The following is a 24781-nucleotide window of genomic DNA, read 5'->3' as shown; positions in this document are numbered from 1 at the left end:
TCTCAAAACAAAAACTCCAAACCACAGAAGCCTGTTTTCAGTTAGCTGGGTTTGGGGGTATTTTTGAGGGAGGTAATTTAGTTCTGTTAGCTTTATTTGCAGTACATTAGTTTCCTAATATGTCAGTTAATGCAGCACAGGGTTCTTATCTCTTGGGTTTGAAGATAATTGAGTAATCAAAGAAAAAAGTTTGGCATCATGTAAAGAGACGAAAAGAATATAATTACTTGATGATTTCCCCCCCTTTAAGTAGATTATTGTTTTATGCTGGTGAGTATGCATCAAACACCTGCCCTGTACTTCAGTTCTGCCACTTTAACTGCACCACTGAGTAAACTTCAACAGCTCTGCAAATTTTGCCAGTTTGTCTCAGTGAAAGATGTTTATTTGGGGTGAAAGAGAATGAACTACTGCTTCCAGCTCAGTTGTTCCCAAGGATAGTCTTGTTCTTCTGGTCTAGAGCCTGGGGAGGGAGCAGAGGGGTGTCTGATGGTGTCTTTCATTGTCACACTTTGAAGCAGCACTGCAGATAACCGGTTCTGCCTGAGAACAAGGGAGGTAAATCCTCGGATAATCTGCACAGAACAGGGGCACAGGGGCTGCTGAGGCAGAGGGAGTTGCCTGCAGACAGTCAGAGACAGCATTTCACAGCAGCCTGCACTGCTCAGGAGTTGCTGGTTCTGCAGTCCCCCTCATTCTGTGAAAATTCAGCTGCTGGGTGTGTGAGACTTTCCCATCTCTAGTTCTGGCCTGTGTGTAGGGAGATCAGAAATGCTTCCCAGCCCAGGGCAATGCTTTTACCCCTCATCAGTGTGGGTTTGCAGTCACTGTCCCTCTGTGCAGTGGGAGCTGTGATTCCAGTGGCACTTATTGGATGCAGTTAACTGTCTCTGAGAGGTCCACTGCCTGTAGAATCCAAAATGCAACCCTGTGAGCTGTCACACAAGTGGCTTTCCCTCTGCCTTGGGGTTTTTGGCAGCAGCACATTGCTGTGCAATTAATACATTCTTACTAAAAATACAGGTTTTTAACAGACAATTTTTTTTTCCTTTGGTGAGTATTATTCCCAGCTACTGTGCTTGCAGAGCTTTGTGGTGTTTCAGATTGGGTCCTGGCCTCTGATACTCCAAGTGAACTATTCCCTGTGAGTAATCCCACTGAGATCAGTGGTGTGGTGTCTACATGGCTTGGTGCATAGAGGAGGATTCTGGCACTGGTCTTTATTTCAAAGGGGTTTATACTACTTTTGGGTTTTGGGGTTTTTTTATTGATGATTATGGCCTGTCACTGGTGTTTGGTTTTACATTTTCCTGTAATCCTTGTGATTTTTATTGCTTGACTTGATTTGAGGTTGTTGTGAAGTGCCTAGATGATGGACAGACACTCTACAGAGGTGCATTATCCCTAGATGAATCACACATTGTGACACTACTCTTAATGCCAAATTCAGAGGTGTAGGACCCAGTCATTCCTTCCAGGGAGAACTGCAAAAATTACCTTAAGTGGTGAATTTCAGGATGTAGGAAGACCCTTTACTGCAAATGTTCTACCTGGAATGCAAAATGTGAACATCTTGACTAGATAAATTCCTAGTACCGGAAGTAGTTTTATACCATTGCAGGCAAAAGCAATTTTTTTTTTTTTTGTAATTTTGGAGCTTGGTGGGAATATGGGAAGTGTTCTAGAAAGCTTTTGGATATACTTGAGTCACAAGTGGCTCTTTACACAGTAAAAGATAAGCATCACATTCTGCCTGTGAACTGGGAGAAGTGAGAACGCACAGGAACCAGAACAGCACAAGGGCAGCTGGCAGGGAAACAGGAGCACATTGCAAGAAGTGATGGTTTTGCAGCAGTATGAAATATTAGCATGGCTTTGCTTTCTGTATCTCAGTAATTCCAGCTTGTCCTGTTTGTGTGTTTGCTGAGGGAGTCTGTCACAGTGGCAGCAGTTTGGTGTCTGACTTGTTATTCCAGTAGGTGCTGGATGGGGGAGTTTGCACCAGGAAGGTCAGGTGCTGCCTTGTACTGTTATTTGCACGTGAGAAACAAACTCATGTGTGAGTGTGGACACAGGGAGTGCTTTGGTGGGTCCACTGAACTGAGTGACCACAAACATCCAGCTACCCTGCTGGACATCCTGAACAGGCTGTGCTCCATGGAATCTTTGAGGAAAACAGCAGTGACAGCACATGCTCAAACAGAGACCTGTCAAAAACACAAGATGCATATTCTACACAGGTTGTTGGACTCCAGATAGAAGCTTTTGAAAATGTATAAATTGACTTCTGCTTGGTTTTTTTGTTTGCAAAGCTGCTTGGGTAGGAGGAGGGCCAAAGTCATCTAGCTGGAACCAGCTGGTCTTCCCAGGGGAAACCCTTTGGTGCATGTGCCAGGAATCTGATCAGCCTACCAAGCAACAAAGGTGAATAGGGAATTCCTGTCTGGAAGGACTGGGAGAACAAGCAGTAGAGGAGCTTGGCTCAAGTAGTGAAACAGCTAAAGACAAAGGAAGTGGCATTCCTTTCTACCTGTGGCAGGAGATGGTACCAGTGGGTTTCAAAAGGGCTTAGGCATTGCTGGGCACGTTCTTAATGCTGAGGACAGGCTTTGTGCCCTCTGACACACCTACAGCACCTTTCCTGGTGCCACAGAAACACCGGGCTGCTTGGGAGGGGTGGACAGGCTCACAGATGCTTTGTGCAGCGTGTTTCATTCTGCCAGAGTGACCTGTTGTGTCTCGACCCACAGCTGGCACATTTGCCACGGCTCAGCAGAGGGGCTCTGGCAGCAGTGTGCCAGCCTGGGATGCTGGTCTGGTGACGGGCACGTGGCAGCATGGCTAAGCAAGAGCCTCACATGAAAGCCCAGGTTCCCAGGGAGTGCTACCTGGCCAGATACCTACAAGTATCACCTGCAGTTTGCTCCAGTGGGGGACCTGCATTTGTTCTTACTGGTTTACAATCTGCCTTTATTCTAGAGTGGTATTTTGCTTTGTTGAATCTGTTACCCATGGCCTCTCTCTTATGTAGACTATTGTGTTTACAGTGCATGGCTCAATTCTAAAACATTCATGCTACTTGTACTTTGAGTTTCATTTGAAATTGTTTGTTTGTTTGTTTAGTTAGTTTCCATATGTTTTTCCTCTGAATTGTGGTCGTAGTAATGTTTCAAGTAGGTACTTCATAGTAATGTTTCAAGTGGATACTTGGTTTTGGAAAAATCTATGTTTAAAGTCCGTATTAAATATTCTCTAGATTGAGAATATGTTGCTTTATTTAATTTTTCAGCCTGGTTTAAAATTTTAGAAATGAGACCCAATTAGAAATGTAATTATTAAGTATTTTATTTGGTAACTTGAAAGAGGTTATTTGTATCTGAACATTTTTAAGAAAACATTACAAAATAGTATTGTATGTTCCAAGTAGGTATCTTAGTTTAAGACTTGCAGGAGCAACTTTTTCACATATGAAAGCTTCATACTCTCATTTAGGTAACTATTACAGCTATGTTGCTATTTCTCATTTTGTCATTGAGTCAGCCAGTGAATGCCATGAATCTGTGGTATGTAATATAGTTAATGCATAATATATATGGGCAATGAAAGGTCTTTGTCATATAGTATAAGGTCACCATCATTAATTTTCAAATTATAAAAAGGGATTTGCTGTTTTGTGATCATCATTATTGCAATATAATGTGTTGTGGATTCTGCCTGCACATAGAATGAACTGTGATCTTAATTAGAACTTTGACAAGCCTACTCCGATAAAATGATGAGATTATTCGTAATTGATGTCACAATCAATTACCAGTTAGTTCATCATGAATCTACTAACAGGTCTAGCCTTGGTGCTGGCCCCAGGATGTTGATGAGTGTGTGGCTGCCCTGTTCATGCTGTTACTGCGACAGGAGGGCAGATTTTCAGTCAACATCCTAATGACCTCTTTTGAAGTCTATTAAATTAATGACCCTGTCACATTGGTCTAACCTCTTGCATCTTCATTTTGGGTTTTTTGTTGGAAACCATTGGTTTTTGAGCACATGATAGAACAGATACTTCGGAGCACTCCTTCTCTCTCATCCCTCTAAATCTGGCAGTTGGTCTTACTAGACTCAATAAAATTTAGTTCATTACACAATCATGAAATACAGAGCACAGAAATCAGGAAAAACACTGTAAGGCAAACTGTGCTTAACACCATTCTCTTCTGGTTTCTTTTTACATTTCAATCTTGCTTATAGGTGCCTAAAGGACATGTCTGGTTAGAAGGCGATAATCTCAGGAATTCTACAGATTCCAGGTGCTATGGACCTGTTCCTTATGGGCTGATAAGAGGACGCATTTGTCTTAAGGTATGTGAATTTCTGCTATCTAAAAATAGTTGCATTAATACATTTTTAATGAGTGGGTGTTAGGTACTGAAACTGGCCTCCCCAGCTGCCTGGCCGAAGCAAATGTAAAGGAAAGCATGAACACTCCACCACCTGCTGTAAAAGGATAAATCAACAGTGACGGGGTTCTTGGAGGGAGGACTTTGGAGCAGCACTGAGCAGTTTTCACTGCGATGAAAATGGAATGAATTGTTTTGCAAGCAAATCCAAACGTGATAAAACCACAAATGTACACACATACGCCCTACTGCACAGGTGTACATTTCATCCTTACTTTGATTCTCTCTGCAAAATGATTTTTCACTGTTGTAGCTCTGTGGTCCGAAAAACAAAATGGAGGAAAAGATTCTCTTTCCAGGACTTGCACGCATACTTTGGACATGCAGCCTGGCCTTGCTGCTTTTTAAACTAAAAAAATGCTTTAAATGAATATTGTACCGTATAAACCATCACGGTTTTTTCTCCTTTTGCTTCAACAATTCTACAACTTTATTTCACACTGAATTATTTTTTGGTATTATCTGTGTTACTAATTTACTCTTTTACCAAAAAGAAGAAACATAAAACAATTTCCTCTCCATAAAAAGTTTAATCTAAGAAATAGGGGAGTATGTATTACACACTTATGCACCTGCTTTTAGAAAGCTGGATTTAAAATTATGCATTCAGAAGAATAAAAAATGTTTTCTTCATATACTTCATATCCACAAACCCATAATTTAGCACACCTGTATTACACAGGAAGATTAGATCTTTCCAATTTAGCAAAGCCTTATATCCTTAATTTACAGTATTTATGAACACAATTTGGGACTTTCCAAAAAAACCCCTTGCAGCTATTGAGCACAATCAGCAATTGCTTTCTAAACCTCAGACAACAGGGCCCCCTCAGCCCTACTGGCAAATTTTGGGTGACCTCTGTTCCTCCTGGCTCACATTTGCTCTGAGTTCTTCCCTGACGTTTACTCAGGGCTCTGCCCCTTCTCTTGCTGTCTGCCTTGCCCTGGACACCAGAGGGGAAAAGGCTGGTTCCCAACAGGGCTATTTTTATGACCCAGGTTTTAGCTTGAATTATTGACTGCTAAGAGACAAAGGATGCTAATCTGCTGACACTCCTCTAATGAGAATGTGGCAGTAATAATGCAACTGAAAAAAAGCATTTCTCCAAGCTGATGCACAGGTGTAGAAATGCTGCTGCTGTTTACTGCTTTAATGTTAGCAAATGCTGGGTATATCAAGAACCTGTGACAGCCAGAATTAGTCACAGCATCTCTCCACAGCAATAGATTTTGTGTCCAGACAAGGAAGGTGTTTGAAGGACCTTAATGAAGTGACTGACAGGACTGAACCCTAAGTAAACTCTGTACAATGAGTGGAACTCACAGATAATTCATATTGAAGCACTGCTTTAGGACTCCTGAACATTGTGTGTTAAAAAAAAATATTATGCAATCACTTGATACTTAACCAAAATAATTTAACCAGTTTCACAGCAGTTGTTTAATGACAGTGGCATAGAGAAGTGATTATTCAAGTTTTTGTGAGATTTAAGTATACGGTGCCTAACAAAAGCAAAAATGAATTTGTTCTTCCAAGGAGTGTTTCTAATTGGGTTCTTTATGATTCCTCACATGAGCACACAGTGATGTTGTTGCTCCTGTGTGTTGCTGCTGCACACTGCAGTGCAGGGCAGCAGGTACAGACCTCACGGGGCTGGCTGGCCACGGGCCATGGGCCAGGAAACCTCTGAGTGCTTTTATTGCAGCCTGTTCCAGCTTTGGCTTCTCTTCCATCCAACAGTTTTTACTGCCTTCAGAATGGAAGTTTTTGTGTCTTTGTCTTACAGTGGATTTTGGAGAAGCAGATGTAACGGTGCTAAGTTACTTTTTAGGAATGGATACAAAAAACCCCAAATATAGTTTGGGAATCAGGGATTTAAACAGAAGAGAGTGAGCTTAGCCAACCTAGCTGGCTGCATTTGTTTAGCCAACCTATTCTTGGCAAAACATGAATGTTTATCTGAAGTTTAGACCAAATGTTCTCAGTCAGTGTTGGTGCAGCAGTTTTTAACCCTTAGAGAAATACCAACAGCTGATTCTTGTCCTGCCACTCCAAACACAAGGTCATGCCATAAAGGGCTGCTGAAATCCAAGCAGCTGCAAATTCAGGAAAAGCACTGGGAATCCCACTTGGACAGAACTCATTCTTCATCCTGTCCTAGGTAGGATATCCTGTGCATTCTCTGGATTTAGGCTCCATGTCACAACTAGACCTGTGGTGTCTCTTCAAAAGAGCTAGTTAGCCCCATTTATGCCCCGTCCATCAGATCAAATCTATCTATGTAGGCCAAAGCAGAGAGGGCAAAGAGCTGCTAATTGGAAGAGCCAGTCTGAATGAGTAAGTCACAGTCAACTTCTGTCAGAACTTTAAAGACAGAGTGGCATGTCTTTGTTTCTCAGAGCAGGGCTTTCCATCTCTTTCCAACCACCAGTATTGTTTCTCAGGTTCTCCCTGCATGCAGACTAGATAAAACATTATTTTCATTCTAACTCTACCACTAAGATTACTGTGACAAATTTCAAACTACACTGTCAAAGCAACATTTAAAGCTAATTTGATTACTTGCACTGAAAGAAAGTCAAGTTGCAATAGGTGCGATTTGAGTTGCCTGAAATGAGATTTGTGCTGGAGTGAACAGACTAAAAAACTACCTTCTCCAGGCCTTTACTGAGATCAGCTTAGATTTGTTGCATGGGATATTTTTCTTTCCTTTTACTTCTGCTTGCCTTCAGGGCCAAACAAAGACTTGACACCCAGCCTGCAGCCAGCACAAGCCCTCTGGACAGCTTTGAGTTCTACAGCTTTGCTGTTAACCAAGATCACAAATACCCTTCTGTTGTTGGCTTGTATCTGTATTTTTGTGAGGAACTTAAAATAGCTCACCAGCTGATCAGCACAGAGACGAGACATCACCTCTGTGGTTCTGTGTCAGCAGCTGTTCCTCCTGCTCCTCCCCGACTGCACATGCCAGAACCACAAGAATTGTCCGAGATGTTGCACAAGAGCCTATTCCTGATGGACACCACTTGAGGTCCTGAGCATGATTCTCCTTCTGCCTTCCTGATGGGGCACAGTGCTGCCAGGAGCCTGGAGAGGACACAGCCCCAGCCAGCCAGGAGAGAGCTGCTGCTGCTGCCTCCTGCCAGGCCTGTCCTGAGCTGCCTCAGCCTCTCCTGGCACAGCCTTTGGTGCTGGGGACAGATCACAGGGGTAGAAATAACTCAGCCTTTGCCTGTGCTTCCTCTTTTACATGAGACAATTACTCTTTCACAACACACAGAGAGTAGCAAAGACTCCTTCTGTGCTCTGGCTGCTCCATGAACTCAGGATTACGTTAGGTTGCTGTTCTTATACCTTAAGACTAAATTCTAAGGAAAAATAAGTGAGATAACCAAAATACTGACAGATGCTTTGGGAACAAGGTAGCAGCCCACCTTTCACTGTCTAGGCTGCTTCATCTTGGGCAGGGGCTGTGAAATTTTGATGGGCTTAGAGTCACAGAGGACATTGATTGTTCAGCCTCATCTTTCCCTTCTTCCTGCTGAGCCCCTTGTGCCATCTTTGAAAGAGACACAGACATTCAAGGGAGACAAAGGACAATGAGTAAATGAATGTCCTTGCTTTCCTATTGCCTTTTGTTTTTTTTTTGCATCCAAGACCATCCTACATGTAATTAATGACTGTGCAGAGCAAAGTACTCCTGGGAGCATTCAGTACATGAACAGCTCTACAGGTAATTTCTGGAGAGAAGATTTGTTTATTGGCCAGCATCACTCTCTGACACCTGTACTTGGTGGTGAGTTGTGCTCTTTTGGAAATAACCATCCCTGCTCAGAGGAGCTTCATCCAGAGCCTGGGTGGTGGCAGGCACTCCACCCCTTCATTCCTGTCGAAGTTTGTTTAAGTTTACCTGTAGCCAACAGATCTTTTTTTCCAAGGTTAGGTATTTCCAGTTCAAAGGCCCATATTGAAAATACAAATAAAATAAAAATACACCTCACCATAGGGAGGTCCCATGTGCGTGGTACTTTTTCTCCTAGATGGACCAAAAAACACATACCTGGTCTTTAAAGTCATGAAGAGTTTTACAAGCTAGAAAACACTGAATTGGAAAGACACTCTTTAGGAACATATTTATTTCCAAGGGTGAAAAAAGTAATGGAATTCATGAGGCTCTCCATAGCAAATCATATCTCCTGTATACATTGTAAAATTCACACTATGGAACGATTCCCTGTAATGCACAGGATTTATTACTCCTAGTAAGAGAAGCGCATCAGTGAGCAAAGTTCTTTACCAAAGAGAGAAAAAATGATGATGTTTATGAAACTATTTCAATAACAAATGAAAACACTGAACTTTGGCTTGTGATTAAATCTCTTGTAACTGTTCTTTATTTTACAGATATGGCCTCTGAATGACTTTGGATTTCTACGTGCAAGCCCCAATGGCCACAGATTTCTTGATGATTAAAAGACTTAAGTACTATTGACAGTTTTCATAGTATTTTATACTAAAATGAATGGAACTATTTTTGTTTAGAATAAACACAAATACTACTTGACAAAGATATCTCTTTCTGAGATTACACCTAACTTCAGAGTGGGAATGATACACTTGTGTCATCAGCAAAAATTAAGTGCCTGCCATCAGCAGGTGGTGCCAGGGCTGGCACTGAACACAGCACCAGTGGGGTTCCAGACCTGCTGGTCACTCCCGGGAGTGCTGTGGGGTTTCCTCTGACTGCCCAGTGGGGTCAGAGCACAGCTTCCTCCTTAGCTTTCCTCTCAGGAATGATGACTCCATTTGTTCTGACATGGAGAGCCTCAGCTCAACACGTGCTCCTGCTCCAGGCTGCCCAGGTGATGCCACTGTCATGGGCACAGCCACTGCTTCCAGCTGCCAGCCTCTGCCTCCTCCTCCTAGGCTCCAGCCCTTGAGAGGATTTCATGAACTTAAATATTTAGCTTAGAAAATGTCCTGTTTCCTACTGCTGAACTTTGCTCTTCATTATCTTCAAAGCGTTCTCACATCTGTGCCTCCTGATTGAATTTTGGCATCTGAACTGTTAAAAGGATTTAACCTAAGAAGAAGGGCCCAAGAGCTGCTTGAGACTGAAATTGGAAGAAGCTACTCTGTTGTTTGCTGGGAGAGAAACCTTTAGATCAGGAGATGCACTCCAGTTGTACAAACTCCTGTTCTGGGTTGGAGGTGTTGAGTAGTGAGCTCTTCAGCTGCAGAAGAAGCCCAGCCTCATGTCTGCAGAGCTGTGTGAGCAAAGGGGCACTTGTCATTTTTAACCCTGAATGAACTTGTTCTTGTAGTGCCCTCTTTTTCTTTAACATACATTTCTTTAGCAGATTCTGTCACCTGTTTGTCCAGTCTTTTGAAAAGTTTGTAACACTCGGTGTGCTTCACTGCAACAATCATTGCAGGATCTCGATAACAAGTGAACATGTGTCACAACAAACCAAAGATACATCTTTGGTTTCACTCTTGGAGACACTGTAATTCCCACCACATCGACAGGACAGAGAGTAGAGTTGTTCATCTGCCAAAAAAGAAAACAAAACCACCTTTAGTGCTGGAGAAGAATCAAGAATTTATTCTTCATGAATTTTCTTCACGAAGCTGCTCTTAGTAACAAATAACCTCCCACTGCTGGGTTCTAAGTATCAGTATCTGTGCTACCATTTGTAGCTCAAAAAATAATCTCAAAATGTTTCAGTGATTGAGGTATTCTTACATTAAACAACCAGGGCCAATGGAGTCTCCCCCCTGAAAAAAAAAGAAAATCAAAAACTCCAGTAATAACAAGGTACACAATCTGATGATACTAAAAGAAAAATCTAAGTGGTGTTAGTCATAACCAAAAACAAGCTACGAACCCAGGAACCAAAACAGAAGAAAGGAAAGTAGGATTTTTTCCTCACAACTTTAAAAAAAAAAAGTAAAAAAATAAAAATAAATATCAGCCATTTACTCCAAAAGCAATTAAATAAGAAAAGCCAGAGCAATAGACAGGAGGGAAGGAACAGTGGCAGATGAAAAAAGAAACACAGGCATTCTACCATCACAAGAAGGACAAGAAGATGCACAAGAGATATGGGAAAAATCTACGTACTCTCAGTTATACAAGAAGAGAGCTGGGTGAAAAGTGGTGCTGCAAGTGAAGGTGGGGAGAAATGTAGATGGAATGGAAAACAAATGTAACAGAAAATTACATTCTAATCCAGGTAATCTCAGAGAGCAAAACAGCTTTGTTGCAGGAAATACAGCCAAACCAGCACTTAAAGTAAGACAGCAATGGTGCAAGATGCAGAAAAAAAAGAGAAAACATTAAGAGGGACAAAGAAAAGCATTAGGAACCAGCAGCAGGGCACTCATACCTTCATTCCAGGACATGTCCTCAAGATAAATCTGTTCATGAAGTGGCCATTCTTTTGTCAGATTATTTTCTGTAAAGCAACCATGACAGATGTTCAGTCTTTTCTCAGAAATTAATGGTTTTATAAATCTAGCAGTGAATCTGGTCCCTACCAGAGTCCTGCCTAGACCACTGTATCAGTTCAAAATGTAGTTCTCTAAAATTTTAGTCTCCATAGATCTGCATAAGCTGGAACATGTTCTCTTGTAGCCAGGAGGAATAAATGGTGACAACAAATTACTGAATTAAGACCCTGAAATGAGCACTAGTGTGAAATTAGGGGCAAACTTCTGTTTTGATGTAGGTGCCTTTCAAATTCTGGCTGTAACTCCAGTTCCACGAGCTGAAATGGTGAAGGTGAACCTGTATTTTCACAGATTTGTGGGACAGTTGAGGTCCAAAGGGAGCACTCAAGATCACCTATCAAGGCCTCCTGCACCGACAGGGCAGCTGAAACAAGCTGACCAGGGTGGGCAGATTTTAAATATCTCCACAAATGGAGACATCTCAGTATCTCTCAGGCAGCCCCATTCCTGGAGAAGCAAGAAGGAGAAGCCAAATAAAAACCTTCCAATAAGCGCCAAGGGCATGCTGTGTGTGAGAACACCACTGGGCTTCCTTCAAAAAAATAAATGCTGCAGAAGAAATAAGTCATGCAAAAAACACTTGTAGGGGGAGACCAGTCCAAGTGCTCTTTTATGAGAAAGAGTCTCTGAGCACAGGAAGAAAGTCAAGTTCAGGCCAGTGCCTGAGAGACCTGTTGCCATCTGATCCTCCAGATTCTTCCAACATTGAGTACAGCATGAAATGAAAAGTGTACAACATCTACAGGTAACAAAAAACTGAGTGAGAAAACTTCCAGAGCTTCCTATTTGGAATTAATGAAGCAGGATTTCTCTCAAAACTTTTATAGGATTGGTGGTGAAGGTCTAGGTCATGCCTCACTGCTAGAATGTACAAAAAGGGCAGGTGAGCCACCTGAAGAGCACTGGTACCATGCAAATTCATGACTTCCTCCATTCTTACCATACTTCAAATAAAATAACTGTGAATCAGAACCACAGCATCATTTTTGCTGGAAAACACCTTGGAAACAATTGAGTCCAACCATTAAAGTAATGAAGAAGCAGCTGAGGGAAAGTCTGCTCTCTCTTCTGTTCCAAACATGGTATAATACAAAGCCCAGGGAGCAGAATTTCAACAAAGCTTTTCTAATTCATCCCTGCAATTGTAATTTTGAACATAAAAAAAAAAAAAAAGAAAAAGGGGGGGGGCAAAAATAATCCTCCTCAAAATTCCCAGGCTGAAGAGAGATTGTTATTCTCCATCTGATGCTCAGATCCTGAAGGATCAGGCACAGGATGGCCAGCTGGGCAAGGGAGGGATTTGTCCTGCTCTGCTCTGAGCTGGGGTGGCCTCACCTCCAGTCCTGGGGCAGTTTTGGGTGCCACACTATAAAAAAGAGATGAGGCCATTAGAGAACATCCAAAGGAAGCCACGAGGAAGGTGAAGGGCCCTGAGGGGAAGGTGTGTGAGGAGCTGCTGAGGGCACTGGGTCTGTTCAGCCTGGAGGAGGCTGAGCTTAGACCTCATGGTGGTCTTCAACATCCTCACCAGGGGCAGAGGAGGGGCAGGCACTGATCTCTGCTCTGTGTGACAGGGACAGGACTCAGGGAATGGCCTGGAGCTGAGTCAGGGGAGGTTCAGGCTGGATGTCAGGAAAAGGTTCTTCACCCAGAGGGTGACTGGGCCCTGGAACAGCTCCCCAGGGCAGTGCTCACAGCACCAGCCTGACAGAGCTCAGGAAGTGTTTGGACAATGCTCTCAGGCACAGGGTGTGATTCTTGGGGTGTCCTGTGCACGGCCATCAGTGATCCCCCTAAGTCCCTTCCAACTCAGCATATTCTATGAGTGTGATTCTCAGAAGTCTGATATCTGGTTATCTCAATAACCAAAAATTTTCTATTAGTACTCTTGACTTCCCACATAATCCAGTACCAGCTCTTGTCAGGCAGCTTTGCACACTGCATTTATTTGCCTGTCTGGTTCAAGCAGGAGGAACATTTTCCAGAGACAAATGAAGCTTTTTTATTATCTAGGTCTCCTACTAAAAACATTACCCAGCTTAATGCACCTTGAGACAGCAGAAACAGAGGTAGCCCTTAAAAACAGAAGCACAGCCCAGTCTGTTCTGCAAGCAGAACATCCAACCCAATGGCTCTCACATTTCTCGTGCCCTTCCTTATTTCATCTGTATCACTGTTATTACAACCATGGCTCCTTGTTGGTGCTTGTCTGAAGCAAACTGGTGTCCCATTTTCCCTCCCAGCCCCAAGGAGAGTGGGAATGTCCCAGTGCTGAGTTCTGGGATGTCTGCTCAGGCTGTAAAACTCTGTGTACAGAGCTGTCACTTCTGAAACCCACCCTGAACATCCAGGGGGAAATGTGAGGACCAGAACTTGTGAAACAAATTTTAATTCCCAGCAGCACAGCCTGCCTGGCTTTGCCATCTATTGGATTTGTCTGACAACAAGAGGTGAAAGGATTCTGCAGCTCCATTGTCTCAACTGCAGGATCTAAGAAAACACTGGCAGGCTCATCAGAGAGGTTTATGAGCCTGCAATTCAAAGAGATTAAAAGGAAAAATCTACTGAGATTCTTTCAGGCTACAGAACAACATTAAATAACTATTAGCAGCTTGGTTCAGTAAAGCTTTACTAGAGCTCTTGCTGGGTCATTCAGAAATTGTAAAAGAGGAAAGGTATTTAAGTTTCACTTGGAGATACAATAAATATTTCTTGGGCTATTTAAGGCTGAGTTTGAGGGAAAGGGCTGCGAGCAGTAAATGGAAATTCAACCCTTTTAACAGTTTATGGTTATAGTAAAAATAGTCATAATACTTGAAAGATTTTTCTAGCTCTTTATCTGGCATACATACTTAGGATTGATTTTTTTTTCCTAACACAATTAGACTTCTAGATACATCCTGTCAGTCAAATACTGTTCACAGTATCTGCTCTGCATAAAAATCACCACAGTACTCACTGGATGTTTTCACAAGTTAATTTTTTCGAATAGGCTTTTCAGTTTTAAAACAATTACTTAAATTTGAGTCTTTTCAGACTCTTCTGACTTTTCTGAGTCTTTTCTTAGCTGCTGTCTCAATTTAAAACAATCACGCTCACTTTAAATTGAAATTTTAATGAAGTCATGTTAAGAATTTTCCTAACAAAGAGATATAGAAATACCAACACAATCCTGCTGCACTTGTTGCAGATGAGATTTAACTCCAGAGAGTTCAAAGGCTTGTGCTCCAGCTGAGCACAAATCCATGGCTGGAGAAGGAACATCCACTTCTGTCACACACAGAGCATAACCTGGCACACTGCAGATCTCTGCTGCTGTCAGCAAAGCCTGCATTAATGACCAGGTACTACAAAATGAGCTGGTTTAAACTAAGTACAACTTTTTGTTGGACTGCCCAGAGCAGCTCAAGAATCTCCACCCCTGGAGACACTAAAGCCAGGCTGAGCAACTGACTGTGAGGACTGGCTTGAGGTGGGAGATTGATCTTCACAGGATGGCCTGGGAAGGTCTCTTCCAGCCTCTGTGATTCTCTGATTCTGTTGAGAAGTTTTTCTTCTTTCCATCTGTGTGACAAGAGCATGAACTTTTGGGGTCCAGGGGATTTCTAATGTGCAAAATGTGAAACAGGTTTTATCCACACTAAAAACTTGTGGTAATTATCAGAGACAAGCTTGATTTTAACTGCATATTCATCTTTTTTAAGTAGGATATCAAACAAATAATGGGAAAATCTAAGAAAAAATCTATGGACAAAAAAACCCAGGTCCATTCTTCAAAGGTAAAATTATTATGCTGTTTTTTTTTCCATCCCCCAAATTTTTCACAGGGACTGTAAGCAAAAGATTCACCATCATAAAAAGGTGTTCTTATATGGCAAAACAATGAATTGGAAAAAATTTCAGAAAACATATAAAAGGGCCATTCTTTCCAGATCAGAAAAAGTTGGATAAGGATTTGAGTCTAACCTCTGAACAGTTTGTGGTTTGTCCCTTCCCCTTTAATTCTATGGCCTGAAGGCACCAAAAATTAGGAGATTATTGAGAAACCTTCAGAGAAAAGCAGTATTAAGATATAAAAGCACATTCACTTGTTATTCTCAACAATTCAAACAAAAAGAAAATTAAAGCCAAAGAGCCCCACAGAATTTTATCTCCTTGGTACTTCTCTGGCTACTGAATTTCTGAGCCAAGTAGTTAAGATTTACTTGTTGTAACACAAGAAGGTACATACCAATAATCTGGGAAATGGGGAAAAGACTGTAGTGCAAAGGGCTTCCTGCTGGTGGGCAGCCACCCTCACACACACACAGAGGCATCCTTCAGATCCTGCTTCCTGGCCTTCCTCTGCACCTTACTAACTTGCTGTTTTCTCTCTCTCATCACTATTCCCCTTAGCTGCTGTCTCAATTCCTTTGTTTCTGTGAGCCTTTACGGCAGCGTCTACGAATTTGTCCAGAACCATGGCTTCAGCAGCAGCCTGACAGGCATTCAAAGAAGTAGAATTTATTTCCCCATCATTTTGCTGCCAGGGAACATGCTGGAAAGAATGCAGCAGCACTGCACATGTGTGTCAGGTGTGGCTGAGTCTGACACACAGGGAATGGCACCCTCTGTGCTAAAACAGAATGTCCCATCACCAAACACCTGCCTCAGCAGAGGTACAGTCTGATTCCTTCATTCACCAAGTCTTTCATACACAATCTGGAGATGGCTTTTCAAGGAACTCATCTGGATGCAAAAGAATCTCAGAAAATATAGATAATCTCCAAATTACAGTCAAAACTAATTTATAGATTAAGGACATATTTATATATCCTTAAATCCCAAGGGAAAACAAGATCCTGATGGAGCTCTCTACTCCAGTGGATGAACCTGACCCAGGCAAAATGGAACCTCATAGTCTGAATTTAAGCTTTAGGTAAAACTCACCACATACTGAAAAGATTCCCAACTTAATTTCTAGTATTTCTTTTTTCCTCTGCACATACAATTTGTGAAAAGAGAAGGTACAACCAGTATTGCAATGGTAAGAGTACAACAGCATGAGAATGCTGGGCAGCAGAAATTCCTGTTCTGACATCACCTTCAGGCATTTGAAAAATAACTTTGAGATGAAAAAATTATTTAAGTCTGATCTTAATAGTGTTTACATTACTAATAGAACAAGATCCAATTTTTTCCATAAAATACTTATTCCACAACTCTGTTTTCACCCCTCCCCCTCTCTTCCCAAAGCCACATGAAGTCTGAAATACAAGGTTGTTGTGGTGGTTTTGTATAGGAGGCATTCACAGAAGTGATGAGCCACGAGAAGTGTCCTAGAAGTTTTGTTCTGATTCTAATTACTCTTTCTTTTGGTTACTGTTAATAAATTTTTCTTTATACCCTTGTAAAGTTTTAAGCCTACTTTACCTTTCTCCTAATCCTATATCGAGGAAATGAGTTAGTAAATGCACTGGTGATTAACCAACACTAAACCCACCACACTCATTAGTACATTAACAGAGAAATCTCAAATTAACAATCCAAACCACTGCAGTTCTTTAAGTGGAGAATTCACCCCGTGTGTGTCTCCAGCACCCTCTTTACCCTGCAGTGATGCCATGGTGCCTTTGTGTCTCCGAGCTGTGGGGAGTTAAAAATCAGCACGAGGGCCAGGGGCTGATGGTGTGCCAGTGCACAATGCAGGAATTCAATAACAAGCTGCACAGACAGTGGCCTTTTATCAGCACATTCCGCAGTGGTGGTGGCTCCACGTCAATGCTGGCCCCAGTGTGTCACTGCAGAGTGCCACCGAGTGTTTTCCCCACGGGCAAGCCACTATTATTGACTCCCCCCATTAACATGGAGGGTGGATATACATTTATTGAAGGTTCTAATGGAAGGCTGAGGGACTCCTATCCTGAGGCCAGAGCAGAAAGACAGCCTATCACTTCATGTAATGGTAGCCCATGTGTGACAGACCTGACCTACATTTCCCCCCTTTCTTTCTCACAACAGCCTGTCACTGTTTTAAGAAGCTATTTTCTGAGAGCTATAAAAAGGAATGCATGCCAGAGCTGCCTAGTTAATATGTTATATTGAAATATTATTTACAAACCTGCTTTAGAAAGGCCACTTTAGGCTGTGGATGAATTATGAACGCTACCTAACACCCACAACGGAAAAGAATGTGTCCTAATGGTTCTGGTTATAAATTCATACGCAAAGAACACTAGGTGTAGATGGATTAATGCTTACATCTAAAACACTGCAACAAAATGGAGCATAAAACTTAAAATTAGGAATAATTAATGAAGCTACCTTTCTAAAATAAAAAGGGCTAAGGTCTGCAATCAGTATAAATTCCATAATAATTGAAACTATCAGGAAGAATGCCCCCTAACGCTTTGTTGGAAGTCATTCTGTGTTTTCAGCAGCTGATGTATGTGTAGCTCAAGCTATAAATAATGGATCCACGTCTGAAAGTAGGACAAGAGCGAAAGAAAGATTCCATTCAGCACTAAACAGCATTTTAAAACACCATCCAACCACCCCGCCCAGCCCCTGCTTATCTAAAGAGCTGCTGCCACTCCAGCACTCCTTGGCAGGAACCTACCACGCTGCTGCAGGTCATACTCTTTTTTTGTCTCCTGGTTGCCCAGAATTTTCCACGCCTGCTGGATCTGGATGAACTGCCGCACGCGCTCCTCCGCCTCCGCCGCCGCCACGCCTGCCTCCTGCTTGTCAGGGTGATACTGCCAACCACAAACAACAGGGAAAAGGCTGGGGGGACTCAAGGTGAGCAGGACTGAGGGAGAGGAGCCTCAATAATGCATCTGATACTCAGCTAGGACGACAGAGGAAAGGAGAAGGTCTAAGCTGAGGAGCCAAAGGAAGGGAGGTGACGACGCTGGGCACAAGAGGAAGCTGCCAATTTAATTATCCCACTGGAATGGCAGCAGAGCCACCAGTGGCACGAGTGTCACCATATGCACTGATGGCATTTTCTGGATAATTTGCTGATGGAATCACTGGCCTTATGGACAATTTACCTAGAGAGTGACTAGCACAAACAGAAATAGGTACACGCAGGGGACCACGACACAGGGACAAGAGGAGCTGCTGCTGGCAGCTCTTGTGACACTCCACAGAGCTAAACATATTTAAACACAAACATAAACACAGATTTAAAATTAAAAAAGAAAATTAAAAAATTTAAACATAAACACAGATTTAAACATAAGCACCAACGTTTAGTTAAAGCTATTACAGATAAATTGAATGCTGCATTACATGTGCCTAGCTTTTTTATGATTTAAATGGTAAATAAAATATACATGATCAAATATAATTTATACTACATGCAATTCTACTTTTGAAAATATGCCCGAACATCTTTAATTTCTTCCAGTTCAGTGAATCAATAGCCCTTCCAAATACTTAAAATCATGGATCACTGGCTACAAAATTGTGTCATTTTAGTTAAGAAATGATTATTCAAGGACATGGTTATTCAAGAAATCCCACGTTAAATAGGCAATAATAATTAAAATGGTAACAAGTTTTCTTTCTCATTTGTGCAGAGCAGAGCATTCTGACTTGAGTGGTTCCAATGCCTACTGAAAAGGAAGCCTCAAAGCTGCATCTTCCTGTAGCTTTAATTCCTCTCCAGTAATCTCTTTTTCTGCTATTTTAAATTGCTCAGTAGATGTGAAGGAGCAACAGGAAACAGCATTTAAGTTGAGAAAGTTCCAATATAATCAGGCCTACCAGCTGATAACTGTGTCACAGACCAAGTTTTCCCTTATTCTGGAGCTTTAAGTGCCCTTTATACCAACATCAGCTGGGGCACTGAAATGTGAAGCAGATTTCAAGGTGTACAATACCTGTTCTATAAGTGATTTAGCAGATTTCTGATTAAATTAATCTCTCCGAGTTTATAATTCATTTTGGAAAGAAAAGAATAGTAGTAAGAAGTGTAACTGACAAAATCCCAAATGTAAAGGAGCACTTCTGCTGGAGTCTGTTTGCTCACAGATGGATCTGTCATTGGCACTGATGGCTGTTACCCACACAAATCCTCTGTACAACAACAGCAGGGATGGGTGAGCAAAATGCTTCCACCTCAGGTGGAAAAACAGGTGCTTTTCCACACACAGGTGGATGTCCCTCCAACCTCACATATGTACAAAATCCTGGTTTTGTTCCACTTGAAGTCCCCTCTGCATTCAAGACTGAAGACCACCTTATAACTTGCTGAAAATACAGCTGAAGAACACTTGTGATCCGTAAAGATTCGTCCCTTTTCCATCTCTCCAGCTGAAGATGACAAAATTCTAAGGTGCAAACAAAACCAAAAAATCTTGGTCATTGCACGAAGTCACTGTATTCTACATAAATAACTGCTAGGTATTTGGATTGGCCACAAAGTCCACACCCTCTCAGATCAGTTTCTTAGAAACACACAGCAACATTACTGACTGACTGCCTAAAGCAGAGCTAAGCATACTGGCTTCTCTCCTGTCAACAATGTTGAGAAAACACTCTCACAAAACTGGTCTCACTTCCCTTTGCTGCACCAAAACCTTGTCTGACTGAGAAATTATTCTGAACCATACTGGAAGGAGACAGCCAAATACAGGAAGCCACACACCAAAAAAATACTGTGGAAAAATAATAATTGATGCAGAAAATTAATTATTCTTCAGATTTAACACATAGCCCTTAACTCTTTTCCTACAGATTTGGAAAATTTAGTTTCTGCAGCATGTGCAATTTTTATGTTAGAAAGACTACAATTTCATCAACTCCACTGTAGGGGACCTACTCCCTAAAATATGCATCTGTATCTATTTCTCTCCATTTTGGTCTCCATGCCTTCTGAACCTATTTGCTCCTTCCTCTCTTGGCCTTTCTTCCCTAATGCCTTTAGCAAACTACATCTACACTAGGAAAAATCCTCAAACATCAGCTCTTTTATTCTCATACTCCTCTTATGATTTTTTTTTTTATTCCAGTGACTCCATTTCATCTGGATTTATGTACTTATTGTTATGCTCTTACTGACTTATTTTCCCACTGATTAGCTTGCTAATCAAAATCCAGGAATTTGTCTGTAGCAAAAATCCACTCTTGATTCAACTGTCCTGCTCTTCCCTCTCCAAGAGAGCAAACGAAGTGTCCTCTCTCCAGTTGTTATAGACTCTGTTCAGCCACTCAAACACAGAGGACACTTTACAAAAGTACTGAAGTTCAGAGGAAGCACTGATGTCAATACTTCACAGAATTCACACAATGGCTGGGTTGGAAGAGACCTTCAAGATCATGGAGTCCAACCCAGCCCCAACACCTCAGCCAGACCCTGGCACCCAGTGCCACATCCAGGCTTTGTTAAACACACCCAGGGATGGTGACTCCACCACCTCCCCAGGCAGAACATTCCAGAACTTTATCACCCTTTCTGTGAAAAACTTTTCTCTTCAGATGTAAATCATACTCTTTTTTGGGACCTTCCCTCACTCCTAGTTCCCAGATTCTTGTGTCTGATCCTGCTCCCTCTCCAGAGGAGCTGCCTGCAGAAGCAGAGCTGGGGCTTTGGTTCTGTATTGCAGGAGGTGAAATAGGATGGGTTTTGGTGATCTCCTGTTCCCTATTCATTGTCATGGTTTTGCATGGGAGACATTTTTCTCTGTGGAATGCAGTGAGAAATATGATTTCCATCCAACTATGGATTACCTTTTTTAAAAAAAACAATTTTCACAACCTACACCACAACTCCTCTTGGAATGTGTAAGAAGATGCTTATTTATATTAAATAATTGTGGGGGTCCCAGTTGTTGGTTTCTCTGGGCCTGGACTGAAGGCACTGGAGACAATAGTTTATGTTCAAACTCAGGTATTTATTATTTCTTATCAGTGAAACAGTCTCACAACCATGAGTTCAGCAGCTTTTCACTAGAAAGCACAAAATGGCCAACAATCTCTTGGTACAAGGTCTTTTAACACTAAACCATCCAATTAAGAACTGACACCTAGATTATTTTCCCTTTTAACCCAATAACTGATCCCAAAGTGCCCCCAATGCAGACTGTTCTGCCCAATTACAAAATGCCACCCAAACCCATGAAGAAGAAGGAAGAAGCAGCATGAAGAAGAAACCCAGGACGACACCCTGTGCCCTTCATCAACATACTAAAAAACCCAAAACCTAAACTTCTCACCTGAGTGATACACCTACACTGCTCTCTATAATCTAATTCACACTTTTGTGGATTCTAGCCTATCAAACAGTCCAGGAAACTTTCTCCCTGAATGAGGGTCAAAGTCAGTGCTCCCCTGGGCGTCAGGACACCCCAGAGCAGACAGAGAAATATTCCCAGTGCCCTGGGTTTCCACAAATAATAAGCACTGATGAAAGACACACATTTAGAGCACCCAGTGAGGATCAGCTGAATCCAGCCCTAGTGGAAGCTTTACAGGCCTGAGTTTTACACTGGGTTTGTAATCTCCTCCTAAACTGTGGAATACACAACTTAATGTGACCACTCAATGTGGTCAAACTTTTACTCACAGCTGCTTTTCCCCACACCAGATTGAAAAAGCTGGTCATTTAGAAAAGGTTTAAAAAGTGCTATCCCTCCTCATTTAGTAATTAATACATTACTATGGCTATTTTGCCTTGTGTAAAAAGGGTATTCACTCCAGAAACAAAAGATGCACCACATCCCTAATTCTGTACATCAAACCAGGAGACTTCATTTTGTAGGAAAGCTACTACTGCTTCCAAACTTTAAATCACTTTTTGTAAAGGAAGTAAATCTACTACAGTGTATTCTCACAGATAATTATAAAAAACTACTCCCTGCTGAAATAGCATAACTTTTAAGTAAGCCACTTAAAATGTAAACTTGCTTTTTTTCTGACTGAGGGAACTGAAGAGAAATCAGTTCTAATTTTTTTTCCAGGATCAACTAAGGAGTACTCTCTACCTTCTACAGCTTTGTCTTTCCTACTTTCCAATATTTTCTGTGAAGTTCTCAAGCTTTTGCAGAAATCTTCAGCAGAAAATAAAAAGTAATATAAAAAGGACAAATCAAATGCAGCTGCATTAAATTCTTGACCTTCTCTTCTGAGAGGATTATTTTGGAGAAGTATTTTCAGATTTAAAAATTTTTATTATACACCATTTAGATTTTTTTCCCCATAGGGGAAACCATTTTTAAGGTTCTAAAATTCAAAAGTAATGACAGGCATAGAATGATGATGAAACCACCAGAGCTCAAAAATTCAAGTTAAATTATTCTGGACTTACTATTATGAGTCATAAAGTAACCATTAAGTAGTGAGGAAAACCAACACTTACAGCACAGTAAATTTCTAAACAACCTGATTTATTGAAGATTTTAAACTCTGAAATCATCTACAGTCTCATGGAATCACCTTGCTAAATTGAACTGACAAGTTCAGACAAGTCTTGAATTCCTGCTTTATTTCCATAGGGGATGTGTGCCTTATTTGAATAAGGGATATATTTAAAGCTGGAGATGTGCCCTGAGTAAATCAAGTAGTAGGATTTTACCAGAGGATTACTTAGATGCACCAAGTATTTCTACCTGTGAATGAACTACATCTAATGACTAAACCTGACCTTTAAGCAAGAGCAAATGATAGAATATTAACATCTCAAATTAACTCATTAGCTCACATCCTTAACCCTTTCTCCATGTCAGGCACAGAGTAGCAGCTACAGTATTTTTATAGCCAGACATTATTTAACCATGGAACGCAATGAGAAGAAACATTTCCATCCAACTATGAATTACCTTTTTTAAAAAACCAATTTTCACAATCTACACTACAACACCTGAAATGTGTAAAAAAGATGTGTATCGATATTAAAAAAATAAGCAGTGATGAAAAACACTCAGCCATGGTCAGGGAAGAGAAATTCAATCCAAACTTGACAAAGAGAGCACTTCCCGTCTGGTGCAGGCACATTTTTGATGAATGAAAGAACTGAATTAAAACTGCAAAAAGAAGAGATCCAGAGATCCAAGCCATACAAAACTGGTTTGCAAAGGGTTGGATGGACTAAAATGACAGAGGTGGAAGTGGCCCTGGATAAACACAGGATGAGAGCAGGACACAGCACCGACAGCCCTGTCCTGGCAGAGGGAGCTGGACACTGCTGCTCAGAACAGAAAATAAGGCTGGGGAAAACATTGGAAGCAGCTGGATGGAGAGAGGAAACCCAAGCCATTATTTCCCAGCCACATGGCCAGACTCATGGCTGGGAATCCAAGAGGATGAAACTTTGACTCCTCATGGGAACTGCAAAGATTAGTATCGAGCAGTTTTAAATCACATTATCAGTATCAGGGAGTTCAATCTATTTATTCTTTTATCAAAGCTCAATATCCAACAGGCAATATATTCAAATTTCAGAATCAGAACTTCTGCCCCTCAGAGTATTAAGTCCAAACTGTTGTTTTATTTATAGCACACTAATGCATAAAAAAAAAAAGTTAAAATGATTTTAAGCAAGCCTCATGCAAACAGCCTTGCTCTGTACAAAATTAAACAATCATGCTGCACTTAGACAAAATGAACAAATCAGTACCAGTGTGTTCCTTGCAATACAATGAAGTTCATCCTTTTAACAAAGCAACAAGATCAAAACGCAGAAATTAATGTGAACACAAAAATACTGAAATTGGGAACTACTGGAAATCGGGAGCTGTTTAAAAACATTTGTCATGCTTTATTCTACGTGCCCACATTATCAACTGTAATTGTCATTATCTACAGGTTAAGCAAATGAAGGCAGGACAAAACCTGTCAAGTGTTCTCATCTGACACATCCATAGGTCGATGTGAATCTGTCTGTACGTCACAGAGCCCATCATAACACTTCACATCACATTAAAAAGAAGCTGCAAGACAGTCAACGTTAAGCAGAAAAATATTAACTGGCTATTTCCTATTTAACTTCTGACTGAAGCTGAATTCTTGTTACATTTCCCTGCCTTAGAAAAAAACCCTACCTCAGTAAATTTAATGCCAGCCTGTTCTTAGGAGGAAACTCCTTTGCCCCTGCTTACAATATATGTAGTAAATACCACTTTTTACTGAGACTTGCCAATAAATCTCACCCCCTGACACAGTGTCTGTTCATACTCAGTTTTTGGCTGCTCTGCCACAAATGCCAACAAAGGGACCAATTAATGAAAACTTTCTTGATACATTCCCAGTGGATGAATGTCTGCCTTGCAGAAGGTACCTTGACAACATCCATCTCACACAGGCCAAATGGTTGCTCTGTGGTAGCAATTAAGACACCACCAGCCTTGGCTAGATTTAAACCAACAACCAAATCTGTGTAGGCCTGAACAAATGCTCATAGAAATCTGGAGAAATTAACTGCTAAACAAGGGCTGGATTGGGTCATATAATTGCATCCATTTCTCTAGTTATTTACAGACCATGAGGACACAATTTAGTAAGAAAGTAATTACAATTCCTAAAACAAAATCTCTCAATCTGGCCACAATATATAAGCCACATCTATAAATATCTAAGAAATCAACAACTATTTACAATAATTTCAAAAATCAAAATATTATGGTAGGCTGACTTTTCCTTTGTACTCAGTTTTTTTCTCTCTCTCAACAGAAAGACTGTGTTCAGTCTTCATCTTCCCATAGCTCTGGCAGCAAATTTGGACAATTAAGCTTAGTGCAGCATTCCTCCTCTTTCTAAAATTACATTTGGAGATAGAGTTTTGCTGTTTTGATCCAGAAGTGCTCATCAGAGGGACTCTTGCTGCAGACTG

General features: G+C 41.3%; 2 protein-coding genes across 3 annotated transcripts in view; one reads left to right on the top strand and one right to left on the bottom strand.

Annotated features, from left to right (window-relative positions):
* IMMP1L (inner mitochondrial membrane peptidase subunit 1) overlaps positions 1-9019 on the top strand; it is a 32250-nt gene extending 23231 nt beyond the window's left edge. Inside the window, exons 5-6 of the mRNA XM_038138811.1 lie at positions 4246-4356; positions 8860-9019. Of these exons, the coding sequence (XP_037994739.1) occupies positions 4246-4356; positions 8860-8928 (180 nt within the window). The 3' untranslated portion in view covers positions 8929-9019. The remainder of the gene's footprint in view (positions 1-4245; positions 4357-8859) is intronic.
* The window catches only part of DNAJC24 (DnaJ heat shock protein family (Hsp40) member C24), a 33069-nt gene continuing 16376 nt past the window's right edge, over positions 8089-24781 (bottom strand). For both annotated transcript variants that reach the window (XM_038138812.1, XM_038138813.1), the window contains exons 3-5: positions 17567-17705; positions 10845-10913; positions 8089-10006 (exon numbers count right to left, since the gene is read on the bottom strand). In XM_038138812.1, the coding sequence (XP_037994740.1) occupies positions 9882-10006; positions 10845-10913; positions 17567-17705 (333 nt within the window). In that variant the 3' untranslated portion in view covers positions 8089-9881. The remainder of the gene's footprint in view (positions 10007-10844; positions 10914-17566; positions 17706-24781) is intronic.

This window comes from Motacilla alba, chromosome 5 (genome assembly GCF_015832195.1).
Source record: "Motacilla alba alba isolate MOTALB_02 chromosome 5, Motacilla_alba_V1.0_pri, whole genome shotgun sequence".
Lineage (NCBI taxonomy): Eukaryota > Metazoa > Chordata > Aves > Passeriformes > Motacillidae > Motacilla > Motacilla alba.
The sequence above is the reverse complement of the archived record's forward strand: the minus strand, read 5'-3'. Positions and strand labels throughout refer to the sequence as shown.